The sequence below is a fragment of the Lepisosteus oculatus genome, chromosome 12 (genome assembly GCF_040954835.1).
Source record: "Lepisosteus oculatus isolate fLepOcu1 chromosome 12, fLepOcu1.hap2, whole genome shotgun sequence".
Lineage (NCBI taxonomy): Eukaryota > Metazoa > Chordata > Actinopteri > Semionotiformes > Lepisosteidae > Lepisosteus > Lepisosteus oculatus.
The window spans coordinates 36,659,418-36,680,752 of NC_090707.1; the positions used below are offsets into that span (position 1 = coordinate 36,659,418).

The 21,335-nt window shown below is 47.9% G+C and overlaps 1 protein-coding gene across 3 annotated transcripts in view; it reads right to left on the reverse strand.

Annotated features, from left to right (window-relative positions):
• mgat3b (beta-1,4-mannosyl-glycoprotein 4-beta-N-acetylglucosaminyltransferase b) overlaps nucleotides 1-21,335 on the reverse strand; it is a 54,248-nt gene continuing 32,913 nt past the window's right edge. Inside the window, exons 1-3 of one of the 3 annotated variants that reach the window (XM_069197209.1) lie at nucleotides 19,925-20,227; nucleotides 13,887-14,268; nucleotides 1-11,836 (exon numbers count right to left, since the gene is read on the reverse strand). In XM_069197209.1, the coding sequence (XP_069053310.1) occupies nucleotides 10,490-11,836; nucleotides 13,887-14,268; nucleotides 19,925-19,980 (1,785 nt within the window). In that variant the 5' untranslated portion in view covers nucleotides 19,981-20,227 and the 3' untranslated portion in view covers nucleotides 1-10,489. Of the gene's footprint in view, nucleotides 11,837-13,886; nucleotides 14,269-19,782; nucleotides 19,896-19,924; nucleotides 20,228-21,335 lie in introns of those variants that run through there. The other 2 variants (XM_069197208.1, XM_069197207.1) reach the window with 2 other exon arrangements.

A 21,335-nucleotide genomic window follows, 5' to 3' on the forward strand; every position in this document is an offset into this window, starting at 1 on the left:
AAAGTTTAAAATTAATTTATTATATTTCTTTTCATAGAATTCATTTTGTTTTTCAAGGTTAACATACAGCCATTCATATACAGAACAATAGCCTTTTTTATTTACTCACGTATTCGGAAATTTACACTCTTCCTTGTTAATGGTAGAAGAAAAAATATTCCTTAATTTGTTTTTAGTAAAATGTCTTTTTCTGTCAGCTGTGCATACAACAGCCAAAATCGCTTCACTGATTGCAAGTGGCTTTTCCCTTTTAGACAAACTGGCACAAATCAGAGGCAACAGCAATCCACCCATTTGGCCATGTAATGCTGGGACATTTTTCGAAAGGAAATTTTAAACATAATATTCCAAAGCAGAGCATTTGTGTACAGTGTACATCCGATTGGTTAGAAAATATAAACTTGCTTCTGACAGGACAAGAGGAAATGACAAAATGATGATGAATGCAAATGCAAAATGAATGCAAAATCTGCTTTGAGAAGCTTTTTTTTTGCAGAAACTATTGTTTTTTTTTTCTGTAAGGCATCTGTTAGCCCGGAAAACAGCACAGTGGGTATCTACGTACGACACACAAATAATCCATCAAGACATTAAATCACCGGAAAGACCAGGGAAAAGAAAATCTTCATGTAGGATTTCATTTCTGTGTTGGCACATCCACTTCAGTTACTTGACAAGGTGGCCAATCACTCACAAATTGACAAAAAAAGTGGAAAGAAAGGAAAGATTAGAATGTGCAACGCTAATTTGCTTCCCCCACAACACTTCCTGTGGAGCAGGATGTGCAAGTTTTTTTTTCTGGAATCGTTCATGCACATAGTAAATATCAACACCACACAAACCAGGCTGTGAAAGGAGTACGCAAAGAAACCACAGTAAAGTGCATTTTGCATGGGCCAACTCCTTTGGGATTGTGCGACACTCGATTTGCACATCTTGAAATTTCAAACTTTCGAGGTTGTTCGAAGCGGTCCCAGAATGACGAGGCACCCCAGCACTGCAGGACTGCGGTGGTGAAATGTTTACACGCATTCCTTGTCTGAAGGTTGTGCACTTGATGCAGAAACCACTGGGCGTGCACAGAGCACAGATTCACAGCTGATAAAAGGAGGACTTTAAGAACAGGGGCTGTAAACAATTGGAATCAACACTATAAAAAACCCACAGTGGAGAAATAAATGTTGGTACTTTGCCTTCTCCCAGAAAAGATGGTTGAGAGAATACAACGCAATGCATGAACAAAGCTACATAGCTACACAGACCATAGAAGACACCACTGAAGGTCTATTGGCAGACAGACTGACCAATCGAACTTGCACAGGCTGGACTAATTGACCACAGAAAAATGGATAAGTAAAAATCCATGCCCTTTGCCAGGTTGAGATCCAGTGGTGGCTAACAAATATTCTATTTGTACTAGGGACTTCAGACTAGATGTCGCCCTTTGACATCCACAGCTGGGCTTTAACGAAATGGGAGTACAAGCAGGGCCATAGCAGGACAAAAGGGTAACTGACCAAAGAGTAACAGACATTATAAAAAAAACATTCTAGAAAAGCAATTATACAAATCGGTGATTCACATTTGAGTGTTAAAAACACACTAGCGTGTGGTATTTCCTCTATCAGCAGCTCACAGAACTTTAGGAATGTGCCAACACCAGGATTTTGCCATTTCTACAGTTCAGCAAGATTAACAGGTATGGTTTATGATGAACCCAAAAAAAACAACTAGTTCCGTCCATTCCAGATGTGCCTCCCCCCCAATTCCTTCACATCTATCGTGGGAAGCTTTTCAGCACTGATGAACGGTGACAAAAAGCACTCCAAATTCTGAAATCAGTTTGCTCATCGTGATCAAGAGTCAGGATTTGAAGAGGGCGATCAACGTCTTGTCCCTTATTATAAAGTCATGCAGCCTGAGCCCCATCCTCCTAAACCGACAAGTCAAAAAAAAAACTGCACAGGCCTCTATGTGCAGAGTGGTGCCAACTGACCAGAATTGTTTTTGTGGCCATCACCGCCAGGTACTGCTAAAATGCAGAGTGACTATGACATGGAAAGACAACGGATCCCCTGTCTCGTTAGAGTGTTCTTTTATTTTAATGGACTGCTTCCTATTTTAATCCATACTGGAGAGTCAAACCCTCCAGTAAAGGCGATCTGAAAAGTATGGATCCCAGAACCACCTCATCCTTGGGTCTATCACACCACCCAGTCTGGGAGGGTCAGCAAGACCTGGCTGCTTCCTCGAGCACACGTGGGATCACCTGTGAGAGGCACTCCTCGTGCGATATCGCACGAGGAGTGCCTCTCACAGGTGATCCCACGTGTGCTCCACCAGACTCTCTCTACATGCACCAGTATAGTACATTAGACCCACGAACTGGCCTCGTTTTACCAGTAGGGATGAGAAACTAGGGGTACTTACACAGTCTGTCAAAAATGCAAAGGGCTATTTACACTACAGAGTTTGTTCTTCTCAGTTTACCATTTATTTTCGTATTCAGGCCATAAAACCTAAAAACGCCACATTACTTAATTGCAGAAGGAAGAAAGCTTTAGCATTCTGCTTGGATAGAAACACCGAACCAGTCCCTTTCTTTCTTTTCCGTTACCAGGATCACTAACAACTACGATGGAGCTCTTTTTGCTTTGTCATATGGATGAAAATAGTTGGGTCTGAACTGCACAACTATCGTGCAGCTCGTGAATCTCGTGGTCTGCAGCAGGTGATGCCACTGGGTAATTAAAAGTAAGATCCAACACTACTGATTCGATTTTAGGGGTTAAAAGAACAAGCACTGAATTGTGAACAGCCCTTCATTAACCTCGGCCTCCCGAGCCAAGCCCACACCCACATCCTGCTACAAATCTGCCCACAGTCACAATTCCTACGACTTAGTCACAAACAGAAGTTTACAGTGCATGCACCCTGTTCCTTATTTTTAGATGGTCGCGCTCTTTGTGGTGTGTGTTGCGAGTTCCGTGGGGCCTGGAACAATGCGATAGGCAGGCCTGCCTGGTTTTGATGCGCCGCAGCTTGTGCGTCAGCCTCTGCTTGCCACACTGCTCCAAGCAGTCAGTGAGGGCGGCGTACAGCGAGTCTGACAACCGATCAGTGCGTAGACACCTCCTCTTCCGCTGGGCATCAACCAGGAAGGACACGGAGAGCATGATCTACTGTGACACCACAGCGCACACACACAGCCAGCCAGCCTGTTCAGAACGAGCGGTTCCCACATCAGAAACGCACCGCCTGGCCACTTCTACACAGAACCGACTCCCAGAGACCGGGGCTTGACAGCACACTCACTGGACTGCCTTCCCACCTCATTAAAGTGGCAAGCTGGCGAGATGAAGGGATTCTCGCAGTCGCCCATCGCCGTTGGCCTCCGCAGGGCTGCTTTCCTCAAACGAGAAAGATCCGTCTTGCAGTCCAGCACGATTTCACTTTGCTGCACCTCTTTGCTGATCTCACTGCAGGTTAAGGCTATTTCATAACCCAGGGTGCTCCCTTGACCTCCTGGTGTTGCAAGGAACCACAGGTCGATAGCATGTAGGCAGCAGATCGCTGCAAGGCTACACCAGGGCTGCAGGGTTCTGACAAGCACAGGAAACGAGCAGCAATTCAAGGGGAGGCCTCAGTAGTGTGCGTTATAGGCAGGGCTGCTTAAGAGCTCTGCTGGCTAACCCATCAGGCAGAAATCCGTGAGCTGTGCAAGGTTTTACGCCATGCACTTCCCAAAATTATTTCAAAGGAAATGAGATTTTCTGTAACTTTTCTTCACCCTGGAAGCCCTACCTTTCAAAAGCTCGGGATGGGGGCGCAGAATGGAAACCAACGCCAGTAAGAGTTTGTGACCACTAGGGGGAGTGAAGTGTGCAGACCGCAGAAAGGCAGGGAACATAGAGGGAGAGGGGCCTTTATAAGAGATAAGATCATTTTATTGGCCATATACAATTTCTTGCATTAGGAATTTGTCTTTTCGCAGACCCCAGCCTGCTCTCCATGAGACACACAGGCAGGGAGAGAGGCTTGGGGGTCAGAGCGCAGGGTCAGCCATTTATACGGCCGCCCCTGGAGCAGTTGGGGTGAAGGGCCTTGCTCAGGGGCCCAACGGAGTAGGATTCCTCTACCGGCCACGGGATACGAACCGGCAACCTTCCAGCCACCAGCGCAGATCCTTGGCCACCACTCCGCCCTTTTTTAAATATATACAAGAATGAGAACAGGATGGGAAAAGCCTTCTCCTCCTGTTCGCCACAGAGTGAATTCCAGAAACTGATCCAAGCTGTTTCTTGAGCAATCCCAGTGAATCCCAGCTGCTGGTGCAAGCTTCGGCATCGTCTCCCAGACTTGGTTATGCAACAAGCTTAGAAACCAGGCTGTGCAGAAAACAGGACCTGGAGAGGCCTGAGTGAAGAGAGTTGCAGTAAAGCATCCAGACAGGATGTGCTATAAATCCCCTTCCATTGGTCAGCACAGAGTGGCCAGGCTGCATGTTGTCGTCATAAACAAAACACAACACAATTCCAACACAATCAATGCTGGATGCTTTTTTCACATGGTTGTCTTGAACGTGCATAAATCAGGTTTTGGGATACCAGACACTTATCACAAAGCCTTGCCGTATTAACGGTTAAAGACTGTCAACAAAGTTGCTCCCATCTTTCCACACAATTACACCCCCTCCCCCCCCCCCCTACACACACACCTTCACTATTCCTACCCAAGCTGAGAAACGCACAAAAACAACAACACACGAGATCAGGGATGCCACACACAGAGCTAGTGGTCGTAGTCATGACAACACGCCAGGCCTCCCTGTCACCTGTCCACAGTTTGGTCTTTTTCTTTTCCCTTTTAAAAATCCACAATAAATTAAGAATGTTAAAAAAAAGACAAAAACGAAAATGATTAACGAGAGGTGAACAATCCAATTAACTGTAAAAATAAAAACATATAATCCCGACTTTCACAGACCTCCTTGAGTTCCATTTTTTGTTTTGGTTTTCCACAGCAGATCTGAAGAGCTTTGACACATTCCACATCCACCTCCACCCTCCAAGCCCCCTCACACAATCCAAGGATGCATCCCCAGCTGGAGTATGAGCTCAGGGCGAGGGTGCCAACGGAAGAGACTCTTGCCCTGATCCAATCCTGCATCAAACCCCCCCTCTCTCCCAAGATGAGAACAGAAACAGTGGCTCGTCTTCATAAGCCCCCTTGGCTTGCGGGGGGGAGCCTTTTTGAAAGACGCCCTCTTTGGCATTCCCACAATGCTCTGGGCGTGGCCCGCTACAACTCTGTCCACTTACACGGTGGCTCTGATGGAAGTCCTGGCTCCTCAGCTGGGGATGCACAGTATGCTCATGCTGGTGGAGGGATGCAGAAACATGGTCCAGACGAAAACCATCCCATCGCCCATCATGTCCCGAGACCTCAGCCAGACTGAGCAAACTGCAGAAGATGCTCTCTTACCATTATTTTCTCGTTCAACTCTTTTCTTGCTTGTCCCCCATGGCCGTTTCTCTTGGATCGCTCCAGCCCCTCTAAACGGGCGACACTCAAGACCTCTAGAAACATTATGGGCTGCGCCACACAGAGGACTTGCCCGGGTCACAAGCAGCCTAACAGGAGAAATCAAAACTCGGCACTAGCTACCAAACGTCTTCTTGAAAGAGGCAGCATCTTCTAGTTGCTATTCGAACCCAAGAGCTTAAAAATCACCGTGGGCTCCCGGTCGTCGATACTTTCTTTTTTTTTGGAGGTGCAGAACCCCCGACTACTGCCGGCACCCAAGCTCCGAGTTACGGAGCTGTCTTCCAGCTACCCCTGCAGTGCTTGATCTACAACCCGCCAGTCCGATCGACCAGTTATATTTGGAGGGGGCCTGTCGGCACGCTGCCATCGCTTCCCAGTGATCATTTGACAAGGACGCTATCGGGTAACGTCCCTCTCCGCGCACTATATATAGATGGAGCGTGGAGCCAGAGGGGAATGTGACCAGGGCAGAGTAAATCCCTCACCCCACGACTCGGCCAGCAGCGTCAACAATACTAAACCGCTGGGAAGCGGCTTTAACATCAAAAAGCAGCAGAAGCAAACAGATCCTGCACGAATATCCTTGTCCCTTTCAGCAGATGACAACCCTTGACGACTGCTGGTTTGAGATATTGCGATGCAGACAAAAAGATGAGGCGGCCCACTACATCTTTTTCGTTGCATCAAAAGCCGGAATCGGATGTTAAAACTGGAGGATTCGTCCCCAACATCACCAAACCTTAGGAGGCTTGGTTTTGTGCATTTCATTGGCAATGTGAAACTAAAGATGTCCTCTGTGATGCCTTTTTTTCCTTAATAGACCACCTCTACCTAACACAACAAAATAAACTTTTAGGCTACTGATTGATCGGCTCCTTCTGGGGAATATAGTTGGCAAACTCACAGAAGAAAGACTCCTAAGGAACCGATTGTTAAACCCAGTGACAAAACTGCAGCCCTTCCCCATCTGCTGTCCACATATTTCTGTGTCCTCCTTGAACCAATGTGCAAGCATTAAACGTCAGCAGCATGTTTGCTCATAATTTATTATTCCTTAGTGTATCAATATACAGGGTAAACAAATACTATTTGTTTCTCGCAGGTAACTTCAGTGCATCCCATGTGATCTTGATTTAAAGGTCGGGCAAACCCACACTAACCAAACTGCTGCTGGTCCAGTGACTGTTCCATTAAGGGAACGGGTTTGTCCGGGTTTTGAACTAAGCGATCTGTAAAATCAACAGATCAAACACATTCCCTGATCAACCAATCATAATGACGCTGTTCCCAGCACAAGATGATTTAGAGGTGACCTTTGAACCCTTGCTGGGCTGGGGTTCTCTTTGAGCACAGTCACCTCTGCTTTAGTTCTGCCTCTGACAGAAGAAAGAGGAGGAAAAAAAAAACCTTCCAGTAACAGAGACTCTCATGGTAACAGAGAGACAGCTGTTACTGTCCAGAACATTTTTAGCCTCTGCACCAAGAGAATCATATTAACAAGTGAGGAAACTGTGAAAGGACCGCCTTGTCAGCTCTTTTGTCATTTAGCTCCATTCAAATGCTGTGCACTGAGACACTTTTAAAAGTCACCTTTTACAAGTTCTCAGCGACTTTCTCAAGTGAAGAATAAAGCGAGTATCCCAGCGATATATTCTACCACTTGTCACAGGATCGCATCCCGGGGCACAGCCTTCACCTGCATTTCTAAATCACAAGTGCTCCAATTCTATATTCTTCATCACTCAAAAACTCACCGACAAGCACCGTCATTAATAAACAGGCAGGAGTGTTGTTGATCTGATGACATTCAGTAATGGGAGGTTCAATACATTTCATTCTGAGTGACATCTTTGATGGAATTGAGTAAATGATTTTTGCATTTATGCAGAGATGGTTTATTATCTCTATAGATATGTCATACGTTTTATGATTAAAATACAGGGGAAAAAAATGATTGTGTTGCTATAAGAAGCCTATGGTTTTAGTGGTACCCATCATCAAATTTATAGTGCTTCACTGCTCCGGGAAAACAGGCAGTTTGCTTAACCTTAGTGTGCAGGACCAGATCACCACATCCTCTTTAGCTGCAAGACAGTAGCTATCCTTTCTACTGCACCAGGCTCAAGATGATCTGAGCCAGTGCGATTCCTGACGTCACAGATGAATCATTCCAGTGGGCAGTATATACAATAGTATATCCAAATGGACAGCAATAGCCCTGATCGCTATTCGTGATTCCTTGTGACTGAAAGCAAATTAAAAAAAAAACTACTGAAGCAGTGGGGCACTGTACATACAGTTCTGCACAATGCTGTATATATATAACAATCTAAAAAATAGAGTTGTGGAAATCGCCAGGGAAAATTCAGAACACTAACAAAGGTACATTTCTCTCCATCTGCTTAAACAGCCACAGTGCGTGCTCACTAGGGGGACAGTGCAGCCAGTCTGTGAAGATTTATCAGCGCTGACAAGAGGCGACCCAACAGCGAGCAGGTGAGCACACTGAGCAGCGCACACAGATCGACCTGTCAGGATGATTTCCCCCCTCGTCTACAGGGGAAAACCTGGGCTGGACCGCAAGTCCCCCCCTTACTGGTGACCTAAAGAGGAAAGCACGAGCTGAGACTCAGGCCAGAGGCATGTGCAGTAAAACCAAATGTGTGCAAACAAAATGGGTTGATGGCACTGAAACTGTTGCACTGCATTCAGCCCGTCAAACACAGCCTCAGCTGTGTTTCCTCTTCTGTGAGGAGCTCCTCTTGTGCACACAGGAACAGTTTGCTTTCAGCTTTGAGCACACAGTATTCTGTTTGTGTTTTCATTGCATGCATGATCCCAGATGCCCGTTTCAAAGGCTGCACGCCCACCATTCAAATAATGAGAAGGGTTAAAGAATGTGCAAGCTGCTTAAGAGTCTTAGTGGACTGCATTGCATTATCATTAATAATGCACAGTGCAAACTGTCTCCTCTTTACCGGATTGTGCTGGTGGTTTGTGGAGAACAAGCATATGCAAGTCCATGCCGTTTCAAATTTGCTTAAGCGAGTCGAGACAGGAAGGCAAATTGAGCCAAACTTAATTAAAGAACCACGTTTCATTAGGACTGCACTGACGGACCTCAGCGTGTAAAGAAAATGACTCCGCTTTCAAAGCAGGCTAACGTATGACGTGTGAATTGGGTTTCTTGAATATCGGCATGATAATCAATTTAAAATTCCCTATGCACTAATAAGATGGACAATCAATTAATGATTCTGTATTTAAAGAGGAGGGTAACAGGTTTACCTTTTTCCTCCCTGAACTTAAGTAGCAAGGAAACTTCAAAGACTATAATATGAAAATTTGCCACCGGGGTTACACTTTAATTTTAATTTAAATTTAAGAACCAGGGTTTTCATTCAAAGACCTGCTCCAGTGCATTGTCTATTTAAGTGCCCAAGAAAACAAGCTACATATCATAAGTTAAGATCAAGAGCTGGCTCTTGCAAAACCTCCACAGGGAGGCTGACAAAATGCTAAATCGATAGAAAAAAAAATGTGTTCCTGTTCTGCTAATAAAATCACAATAAGAAAGCCTGCACTATCACGTCTCCGTCGGAGAGCACAAGGCCCCACGCGGTTATCTGCCAACAGCAGAGCGATTCCTGAGCATCGAGCTGGCTTGATGAGGCAAATCTCGTTTTGGCCCGGATGACCGTCACAGCTCTGGCAAGGACAACACAGAAACCCGCTCCCATCTCGTGGTTTATTATTAGAAGGGTTTTGCATCATCTGCGCAGGAGGGGACGAGCAAGCACGCAGACGGTCGGTTCACAGGAAGCCACAGAGGATAAGAAAAGGAGGAGGGGGACAGTGAGGGGGGAAAAAGGCAGAAGAGACGCTTGCGATTTCCCCACAGCTCCTGGAGTTCTAATCTTCCCGGACAGCAGGGCTGTTCCCTCTCCCTCCCCCACGTCTCCTACGGGTGACGCACCCCGCAGGACGAGCGAGACACACACTTCACCACCATCGCCCTCCACCGGGCGACGCGCATCCCTCAGATTCACCTTCTCCCAGCTCAGAAAAGTCCAGCTTGCCCGGGCCTTCAGTCGAGAGACCGTATCGCCACTCTGGCCGGTTCACCCTTGACCCCGACTCTGACCGGCCACTGGTATTGCCTACAGTCACCTGATGTGTCCCAGCTCTTGAGCCACACCAATGCAACCTGCTGGACTTTGACCACCAAAAGGAGAAATGAATGAATGAAAAACAAACACTTTAGCTCTCGTCTCAGGAAGCGTGGACTGTATTCGGGAGTGGGGTTGGCTGACTTTCTGGCAACACGAATCAACTCCCCACCCCCCCCTCCCGACACACTGACTAAAACATTTTCCTAAGGTCTACACCCTGCAAGTGCAGCCACTACACCCCAAAGTGCTATGAGAACCATGCCAAAACAGCCACACACGCACGCACGCGCCACTGGCTCTGAAACAGGAAGTGATGTCAGTGCCAGCGACCTTTTCGACCCCCTGCTCAGCTGAAGGGGCGGGTGGATGCAGCAGGGGGAGAGCGAGAAGGGGGCAAAGAAAAACCCAACAAGTCCAACGGAGGTCTGTGATAAACCGCCAGTCCCCGAAAAGAAACAAAATAAGCTATCATACTCCATGGGCGCCATTGCCTGCTTTCCGACGTACCCCTCCCGCCTTCCCGGCCGATGCGAAGCCCAGACGCCACCGATAACTCCCTCGCCCTCACTGACGCACACTGCCAAAGTCCGATTTTGTACTTGTGGTCGCGGGAAGGGAAAACCATGACGAGGAGGTTAAAGGGAGGCTGGGCCAGCAAAAAAACAGAGGTCTCTGAATCCTCCCCTGCGTGCCTGGGTCGAGACAACAGCTGTCCGCTTCTCTTCCACATGATGTTTACTTCCGGGTTAAGTGCATGTGTAACTCCCCCCTTACCCTCCGGACAGTTTCCCCTGCTTGGCGTAGGGGTTCTCGAGCATGTAGCGGAACCGGTCGTAGTTCTCGAGCAGGTACTTGGGAGCGTACATGTGCTCCTTTGGGTCCGAGGGAGGGTACTCCTGCACCGAGCCGTCGAACCAGCCCCCCGTGCGGATCAGCTCCCGGATGTAGTTCAGGTCCCTCTTGTCCTCGTAGTCGCCCCAGCGCGGGAAGTCCCCGTTCTGGGCCGACACCAGCTTGAAGTAGATCCCCTCCGGGGTGAAGCACCAGGAGCAGTGCCAGCCGGCGAAGTGGAAGGGGCTGCCAATGGACCACTGGACCAGGATGTGGCCGGTCTCGTTCTCGTAGCGCCGGAAACCCGGCATGGTGTAGTACTCCCGGCGGCGGAGCTTGATGCCGTCGTTGTCGTAGACCGCGCGCAGCATGCCCGTCGTGCAGCCCGACACCACCTCCAGCGAGCCCAGCTGCTTCCAGAAGAAGCCGTACAGGGATTTGCGCATGTGGATGGCGAAGGGCTCCGTCCAGCCGTCGAAGAGCTTGAGGAAGAGCACCCCCTCCTTGGCCGGGATCTCGTCCGCGTCGTTGATGATGAAGACGTCGTCCGGCCGCACCCCCGCCACCCGGCTCATCCCGTCGCGCGTCAGGTAGGTGCGGAGGTAGTCGTCGGCGATCCAGCCGTCCTGCCGCCCCCCATCGGGGAAGTGGTCCAGGAAGATGTAGAGGATTTTGTGCCGGACGTAGTCGTAGGTGCCGTTGAGCAAGCGGTGCAGGAAGTGGAGGGGCCGGCTCTCGCCGTACGCCGTGAAGTTGGACTCGCACACCATGAAGAGGTCCACGGCCTCGGCCAGCTCGTGGAAGCGCACCTGCAGCAGGTCGAACTCGTGGTTGACGTTGATGGCGTTGATGACCCGGCGGGGCACCTCCCGCGGGGCCAGGCGCTCCTTGGTAGGCAGGTTGGAGTGGTACACCATGGTGGGGACCCCGCAGTACGGGCCGTGCCAACCGGGCCGGCACACGCACTTCACCAGCCGCTTGCCCCTCTTGGGCTTGGCTCCTCCTCCTCCTCCCTGTAGCTCCGGCTGCTCCAAGATCTTCCGTGCACTACCCTTCGCGCGGTCGTCTGCGGACTTCGGGACCGCCATCTCCGTGCCCTGCCGGAAACACAGGGCCCCGGCTTTCGTGTGGACGAAGTAGTGGTTGGGATCGTCCCGGAGCTCGAAACTGCGGCGGTGGAGGTCTCCCAGGGGCCCTCTAGGATCCGGGAGGGTCATTCGTGGCAGTTCCTTGTTTTTCTGGAGATCCGGAGCCAGGTTACGATTCTGCTTTTGGATCCAGTTTTCCTGCGGAGGAGACGATATTTTGGGTAAAGCTTTAAAAGTCCACGACTCCCAGGCTTGGACATAATTAACCCAGCTGACCCAAGCAGAAACTATGTGCCAATACATTTCAAACTGAGAAAAGGAGCCAATTCTTCAGGCAAGCAAGCTGCCCAGCCATGCTGTCAATAACTTGGCTTCCTTCAAGAAAGAGATCCTGGGATCAATTACAATATCTATTAACCACCAAATGGGCTTGGTGTGCTAAAAAGGTCTTTTCGTACTGCTTATGGTGGCTTAATTTGAGATTTATTTTATTTTCACGTCATTTTAAACAGTCTCCTGATTCGCTATTAAACGGACAAGGCATTCAACCAGAAAATGTTAAGCAAAAAGTGAAAAGGTCATTCTTCTGCTCTGTTGCAGAATCAGACCTGTTGCAAGACACTTAAATCTGTTTTTTTTTTGGGGGGTGGGAAATCTGTGACCCATATTATGAAAGACATTGCTAAAGTACACATGTAGCTTGAGAACAAACCAGAATCTACACGGCGGCGAAACACTCTGAACATGAACACTGAAGAGCTAGGAAGACGAATGACTGCTGGAAAGCACCACTGTTATATCTAAAAAAAAAGAAACTGAGCAGAGCATTTTGGGCTTCTCTGAAAAATACAGTTTACAGCAGTCTGATACACCCACAGAATCCCATAAGGGGTTCTGAAAACATCTTCTACCAGCTAAGGGAATAAGATTCTAACATATGCATATATAAGATGAAACTGCCTACAGCATTGCTAATGCACAGAGATAAGAATGAGGCACCGCCACTCCCTCAGTACTTTATCTCCAAGTGATCTTTTTATTGCGCCACTATTTACAGCACCAAATCTGCTCTGTCTCTTTTATACTGAGGGAGCAGTTGGACATTGTGGGGCAAGTGATGAGCTGATCTAGGTCATTATAAAGAACGGAAAATATCCAGACTGCAGCCAAGGAGCGTGACTTTATACCCACAGAGATGAATAAGGTAACCTCTGCTTTGAGCTCTTTTATTCCTATTGTGCAACGGCGCCAAAAGGTCTCCGAGCTCATGTCGGTTTTCCCCACACATCCGGGAAAGAAAAACAAGGTTTCGTTTCCAGGCCTGGGAAATGGAGGGTGAAAGTGACATTTGCAGACTCCTGCCCCGGTTGGCTTTCCTGTCACCTGTACCCCCCCCAAAAATAAAGTTTATGGAGGCTGCTGAACAGCGGGTGGCTCTCAGGAGTGACTAGAGCATCTGCATCTGCGTCTCCCTCCGCCTCAAAATGTCCAGGTAAATTAAGGCTTCGTGTTAGAGGCAAGCAAAATGCCCAACTCATCGCCTAAATGCTGCCCTGCCGAGTAGTCTAACTGGTTAAGATCTCGGCACCCCAGCTGAGCCTCAAGGTTCAACTGCACCTGGTGACATCATTAGCCGACGCACCAGTATTTCCCAGAAGGCTGAGGGCCACTGACTCGCCATGCCTGACCAGACCCCTGACCAGTGGCCCTCAGCCTTCTGGGAAATACTGGTGCGTCGGCTAATGATGTCACCAGGTGCAGTTGAACCTTGAGGCTCAGCTGGGGTGGACAAGGGTGGCCGAGGCCATTCAGCAAGGGAGGGCAACACACAAAAACCTTAACCGTCCACTACTACACACACAAAGAAAAAATCGGTCAGCCCTGCAGTGTTTGGCACCTCACTACGTTGTCCAATGTCCAATCGTCCTACTCCCCACCTTGCAACCTTTGTTCGTCTTGACTCTGGTCTCATGCCTGTCTTCCAAGTCTATCTATATGCTATGGGCGACAGGGCCTTCTCCTGCTGCGCCCCAAAGCTCTGGAATTCTATCCCTAAGGATATCAGAGGCCCCTTTCCTGAGCTCCTTCGAATCAAGACTCAACACCTTCTTCTTTAGAAGGGCTTTTGTTTAACGGTTTCTGTGTCTTCCCCTGTATTGCAAACCCCAATTCTGCAGCCTCCTCGCCTTTTTTCTTTCCTCCTGTAAAGCGCCTTTTAAAAGGCGCTATATGGACTCAAGCCCTTTACCTCTGTGCCGCCCGCCGCCGCGGATTCCCTCACGTCCGGGCCGTCCCAGGGCTGGGGAACGACCCCCGGCGGCTCCTCCCGTTCCGGACCCGGCAGCGCCCCCCCGGGGGGCCCTCCGCGGGGGTCCCGGGCCAGCGCGGAGGGCCGCAGCGCGGCGGCCCGGCGGGGCAGGGCCTCCTCGGGCGGCGCGCTGGCCAGGGGCGTGGCCCCGTCCCTCCAGAAGAAGCCGGACACCATGATGAAGGACTTGATGTTGGGGTAGGGGGCGGACAACTCCCGCAGCAGGGACACGTAGTGCAGGGCTTTGTAGTAGTGCAGGAAGGAGATGACACACAGACCCACTGTGCAAAGCAAGAACACTCTGTGCCGTCGCATTTTCATCCTGCAACAGCGAGAGAAGAGGGAGAGAGTTATTCTGGCCGTCTGCCTTCGATCCCAATCTTTCACTTGGATTTCTGAGGTGCATTCCACCTGACTGACCCCTAAAACAGCACGTGGACTACAGGATAGGAGACCTCCTGGGGAAAACTAAGGTTGCTGCTGGAAGAGGTGTTAGTGGGGCCAGCAGGGGGCGCTCACCCTGCGGTCAGTGTGGGTCCTGATGCTCCACTATAGTGATGGGGACACTATACTGTAAAAAGGCACCGTCCTTCGGATGAGACGTAAAACTGAGGTCCTTACTCTCTGTGGTCATTAAAAGTCTCGAAAAGAATAGGGGTGTAACCCCGGCGTCCTGGCCAAATTTCCCATTGGCCCTTACCAATCATGGCCTCCTAATAATCTGAACTAGCTCCATCACTCTGCTCTCCTCCCCACTGAGAGCTGGTATGTGGGGGAGCGGACTGATGCACTCTGGCTGCCGTCATATCATCCAGGTGGGGCTACACACTGGGGATGGTGGTGGAGGGGATCCCCATGACCTGTACAGCACTTTGAGTGGCGTGTCCAGAAAAGCGCTCTGTAAGTGTAAGCTATTATTCTTATTTTGCCTACCCCAGCAGTTACGATCTTCACTTCCTGCCTCTGATCTTCATGCCTGCTGAGCTGTATTTACTCGCACCAGCTGAACCCGTTAATCAAACAGTGGGATCGGGCTCTCCCCTCTCTGCTGGGCTGGATAGCCTTTGCTCAGGAAGGATCGGGAAATGGCACAGAGCCTGCACTGGGGACATGCTTTGGAAAGTTCAGCAAGCCGGATCTTGCAAATTTTTCAGGTCCTGCTTCCTTCTCGTCATGCTTTAACACAAATGGGGTTTGTCTTGGGAAAAGAACGGAGATAAAAATGTTTATTCTGGCACACACAGTGCTCACAGTGGTGTATGTCCTCACCTGTGCACCCTGTCCCGAATTGGTAACCTATTAACAGCCCCAGTAACATGGACAGAAGAGCAACTGCTTGTTTAAGAAACAAACCCAGGACAGCCGTCTCCTGTTTGCCAGCCTGTGCTGAAGGGACACACTTAAAGCAAGACTTTTCTAAGGCCAAGCACTGACTGCAGACAACATTTGAAAAGATCTAGGCTAATTTCACAATAAACACAGCTAAGCTCCTAGATCATTAAAGATTAAGACATGATAGCACTCCATTTCCAGGGATAAAAATGCTTTATAGAAACCATTAGTGGCTCAATCCCCAGAAAAGCCTTTATGGAACCTTTATGGATTATGAAAGTCAAGCTATGAAAGTGTAATTTAAGACTCTGTTCTGTGCGAGGAAAAAAAGAAGGGCATCGGGGGGGGTCTCAAGTCATGGGCAGAGACAGCTACAGGGTCTCTTAATTTCTAATTCAACTTAAAAGTGCAGTTAGCTATTCACGGCTATTACTGGACACTGACGCAAGACCTGGAATTAGTGGAGATCGGCACAAATGTACAGTGTGTGGTACTGTAGAAATCGAACCAAAATGACCACAGTCCCCCCAGAAATCTACCTCCTACGACATCCTGGCAGAAGGAATAAAAACATGTGGAATTTAAAAGTAGTTGACCTACCGAGTCAGAAAAACAATACCATTAAAATAAAAAACACTCCAGTGATATAAAAGCCCAAAGATTACAAACTGCCAAAGACAAGAAAAAAAAATCAACCCAGAGCCAGAGAAAGGTTGTTCTGAAAGTAAGTGTTTAACGCTCCGAATCTCAGTTATTTTAATTTCTACCAGCTGGATTTTCTCCAACATTGAGCAAATAATACTCGCTTTTGCTCAGTACATAATCCAAAATAAGATCATTCAACATACAGCACTTTACACTGCCCTTTCATCCTTTGGCAGAGCAGTGCAACGTCATACTGATTTTACTAAAACCACATGATCCGTGTTTGTCCCTGTACCCTGTTGTAGATCAACTAAACACACACATCCTCTTTGAAACAGATAAGTACTGTAGCAGATAATTGCATGCAATTTCATATATGGAAACTGTGTGGCCTTATGTAGTTTAAAACCAGATTGAAAAAACTCAAAAGGACTCTGCACAGCAGTTTGGATCAATATCAGGAATTATAAGAATCCTATGTAGCCGATTCCTGGAGGAAACCAGGGTTTCAGCTTTAACAACATGACTGTGTGGCTTGTTCCATACTCCCACCACCCTTTGTGAACAGAACAGCCTCCTGTTCTTATGGTTAAATTCACTTGCATGCAGCTCCCACTTGCATCCTCTGGGCTCTGCATGACTGCCGATTCTGAAAAAGCCTGCAGGGTTCCAATTTTAGTCTGGAACAGAGAAGATTAAGAAAGGATCTGATCCGAAGATATTTACAGTCACTTCAACCAGTCAGTTGTACGACACTCTCGCTTCAATCTGACAAGCCTGAAAATAGCATGTGGGCTCATTGTATCTGGCACGCAAAACCAGAATAACTACATTCCAAACTGCACCAGGTACCAGACCGTCCTGTTCAATTGCAATAAGGAACTGAGGCGAGAACTATTTGTGCACGGAAAACAAATGCTTTTGCGCTTCTGCTTTGATGGGACAATTTCTGCAAAAGACCACCAGCTCAGCAGAAAACCGGAAACAGATCAAAACGCTGCGGGAGCAGGAGTCGATCCCGGGAGGAGCAGAGGCAAACGTTACAGATGGGGGAAAAAAAACGCCTTTGTGACGTCACTCAGATCCGAGTCAGGTTTTTAGAAAAAGAAGGTCGAAGCATACAGTAGATGAGCATGAAGCTACACGTGGATTTTACAGTAAAGATAGGAGGCTCCAACACCGGAGAAATAACCTTTGAGAAAGTCTGCGGTGTTTATTAGGATCCATCATTGTCCTCGGTAAAAACCACAGCAAGAGATACAGGTGGAAACTGGAGACATGTATTTAAACTGAGAACAGGAGACACTTCTTTGCCTTAAGGGTCAAGAGAGCAGGAAACAAGCAACCCAGCCATGTTGTTGAATTGAATACCCTGGTATCTTGCAGGAAATAGCTGGGTGAGATTCTTAGATCAGTTAGCTACTAGCTACCAAACTGGTTAGATGAGCTGAAAAAGGACTACAATCTACAGCTGAAAAGCCCTTTATTAAAACAAGGCGAGTTACGATTCCACAGTGCACTAGCAAATTCTCACCAAGACTATTCTTTAGGGTTACGAGCGGCTTGACAGGGTGTCAGACCCTTTTCAAAATATCCAAAGTTAGCCCGGCAGCTAGGTCTCTGGGTTCATTTCTGGACCTGGGGTGCTGTCTGGGGGGAGTCTGCATGTTCTCCCCGTGTTCACAGGGGTTTCCTCTGGGTGCTGCAGTTTCCTCCCCCAGTCCAAAGACCTTGCTGGTAGGTTAACTGGATTGTGTGCTTGTGTGAGCGACTGCCCTGCGATGAACTGGTATCCTGTCCAGGGTGTGCCCCGCTCTGCACCTGTGGCTTGCTGGGATACGCTCCCCTGCGAACCTGTATGGCGTGAAGCTGTTAGAAAATGGATGGATATATTCAGGGGGCAATAAACACATGTTGTTTAATTTGAGAGCTGGTGAAGACCATGGCCGGAAGTTGCATTTAAGTTTAGTCTATTTAGTCTTTTAGTTGATTAGAAATCAGTTTTGACCTGTAAAGTCAATTGGAAGAATAGAGGTGGCAAAAATGCTCAGAAGGCTGTATAGTTATCCTTCTTGAAGCTTCTGAGTATCCGAGTTAAACCCCACTGAGGAAGCTTCTCTGTTCCTTTAACCTGTCTTTCTGCAACCAGTGCTTCTTTTCCAGTAAACTAGTTGATCTTGGAGTTCGTCCCAGGATACCAGTGTCCTTCACAGCAGGGACCTGTGAAAGGAGATTCTGTATTCATCTTTGAGACGGAGACAAGGATCAATATTGTAACTGCGTCCGGAGCCTCTTCGGAGCCATCTGTGCTGCAGTCCATGGTTTACATGACCTGTATCCTGTATAACATCACCGCCCCTCATTCAGAAGGAAAACCCCCGAGACTCCTGCAGGTGTGCTGCCATTGTGTGTTATCATTCTCCATTGCAGCTCTGGAGGGCAGGAATATTTCAAACCCGCCAAGAATACCAGTAACAGGCTCCGTGCCTGGTGACAATCGGTTCCCACATGATGTCCAACAGACGTACTGGGCAGACTAGAAGCAGAGTATTACTTCAGCAACGCTTGCTCTTTATGAATTCCTTTTCCTTTTGATCATCTATAGGACCAGTTAAAATCCGTTTATGACTGCAGAAAGGCACACTGTTTTCGGTTTTCAGTCCACGTCCTTTCATTTTACTCCTGTGGTCCTGAAACCCTCTGCTGGGCTGACTCTGGATATTTCCTACAGGGTCTGACACAGAGAGACAGCAATGCTAACCACTGCACTACCATGTCAACCTATACGCCAAACGCAGAAGCAGATTATAGCCTCTAAAAGTGTTTGGGACGATGCAGTGATGTGCAGTCTAAAACAGAATCGGAAAGTGGGAATACATTCTAGGCAGAATGCCAGCCCACTGCAGGGCACAAGAACATGCAAACTCCACACAGAAGGTACTGCAGACAGGAAATTAATTCCAAGGGGTGAGAAACCGAGCGAAGTTCCACACCACTCTCTTTCTCGCCAGCAGATAAGCAAAGTTGGCGACACTTTCAAAGAGCTACTACAAAAAAAACAAACAATGCATAGATCAATACGAAATTTAAAATAACCGTAGTGAAATTTCCACTCTAACGAATAGAATGTATCACATTAAGGGACGTGTGACTTCTTATTCCAACAGATTTTAGAAGATGATAAGTTCCAAAGGTGGAAAGTCTGTATTTATTCAGTCAAATCACCGCTACAGTACGTTGATTTTACAAAGGTGCGTACAAAGGACAATGAAAACGACGTCAACAGACATTACCCGTGTCCGCTGGTGTGTAGACCACACACAAGAGCCCAAAGACAAAATTACGCAGGTGTTATAATTGCTACAGACGCCAAAAATGCTACACTATAACCTGCTTTCAAATAACACCGAACGAACCTGCACGTATACAGCATATATACGGCAGGAGTTTGAGCGATTGAATGCAAGTTTGTGACATAACTATTACATTTATTTCCGGAGTTCTCACAAACACGTCAAGACATAAATCTTCGGGACAGGTGCAAAGGGCTGAAGTAGGCAAGGTGATTGCTTAAAAGAACAAAATCTACCCGATTTATAACTTTTTAGAATTGTTTTTTTTAAATTATGCCCGAAAACGGGCTACCACCCAGTTGCAAAGGAATGAGGAACAAGAGCGTTTTATGTTGGAAATGGGAGTTTATTAAAAAAAACAACGCGATTTTTAATTCAAGAAATTAAAATACAAGCAAAAAGGTCCCTTTCCGTGTCACGATTTCACAAACTCGTCTGCGCTGTGCATTAAAATCGAAGAACAAAACTCAAGTAAGGGTGGGGGACAGAAAATCACGCTACATTACCTTCACCCACGCTTTCTTAAGTGCCAGGTCTCAAAGTGCAACAGTGTCAGCCTTGCAACACTTTTTTTTAAAACGTGCAACTTGCACCCGGACTGTCGAGAGAAACGCAGAAGTAACTCGCTTGGCTCTGCGTTATAATCACCTTGCACCAGGGGGTGGACACTCCGGCCGGCTCCAGATCTCTCTCGACGCCCTCATCTGCAGCTTTCGCGGCGGTTTCGCGGAGTGGAGAGCGATAACGACACTCTCCAAGCACACCCAGCCACCCCTCCTGCGCCTCCCCTCTCTCTCCCCGAGCTGCCCAGCAGGTTCCTGCTTGCTCTTCTCGTTTATGAGACGCGCGGAGCTCAGGCCGTTTTCCCCAGTTTGCAACCCGACCCCAGTGCCGATTCGAGCCGGCGCAGGCTGCAGAGAAGCGGGCCAAAAGTGCTTCCCCTGCCGAAACGTCAAGGAAAGAGACGCGACATTTTGGCGACACCTGAATGAGGCCCCACAGCCCAGACCTCACGCTTCTTCACCTTCAAGCGTGGCATGAACTTTTTCCTGGTCCAAAAAGTCGTACAGCAATGGCAGCAATTGACGGCGTATCCAGCCGGTCCCACTTAACTGTCAATGACATCAGCTGTCATCAGCCAGGACCGGTTTGCAACTCGCTGTCGGCTGGTTTGCGGTGAACTGGGTGCTGTTGCTGATAAACTGATCAAACCAAACGGATTCTGTAAAATAAAATATTCGGCTGTTCTTTTAGTGAGCGACGATCTAAACAAAATACGATTTCCAGACAGACGTGCAGGACGTCAAGGTTTTCTAAATAACCAGATTATCCGATTGGAGAATGTCTTGACGTATAAAACAAACTACAAGTTGAAATCAAGTCTGCATTTGCTTACTTTATCAGGTTTTATATCTTTACATCTTGGGGAATCCCAGTCGCACCTACCATTCTGCCGTTAGATATCACTGGCGCCCCCTACCGTACCGTAATCACCATTGGGATCTTAACTGGTTTAATCGTTTGTCTCTTCTGCATCGCGCAAGGATTTCTCGCTGGTTTCTCTATTCATTTACGAATCTTCACAAAAATAAATTAGTATGTTCATAATTAATTGCAATCCTCTGTGCCATTTTGCAATGCAAGGCGTTTTTAAAATGGTGCCTCCCAAGATCAACCGCAGCTTGTGCGGACCCGGTATGACGTGCACTACCCGCAATAGGTGCTGATTCTGCAGCCAAGATAATCCTGGTTTACGGGCGTTTTCAGTTGCGAGACTAGTTTTTTACTGCTCGGTACTTCAACGTGTAATCTAAGACGCATCTTATGTTATGCGCTTTTAAGGAACATTTCAGCTCTCTTGGTTTTTGTCTTGTGACAACGGTGCGAGTCTTTTTGGCCAGGCTGTTGCTGGACATTAGACCCTGCTTTTCATCTGACCTGTCTGGGTAAATAAAGGATTCTTCAGCACTTGTCAGAACAGTATTAAATACGTCTGCACAACGCATGCACATTGCCAAAAAAAAGGGTCAACAAAACAAGGGTAAGTACAATGTAAATC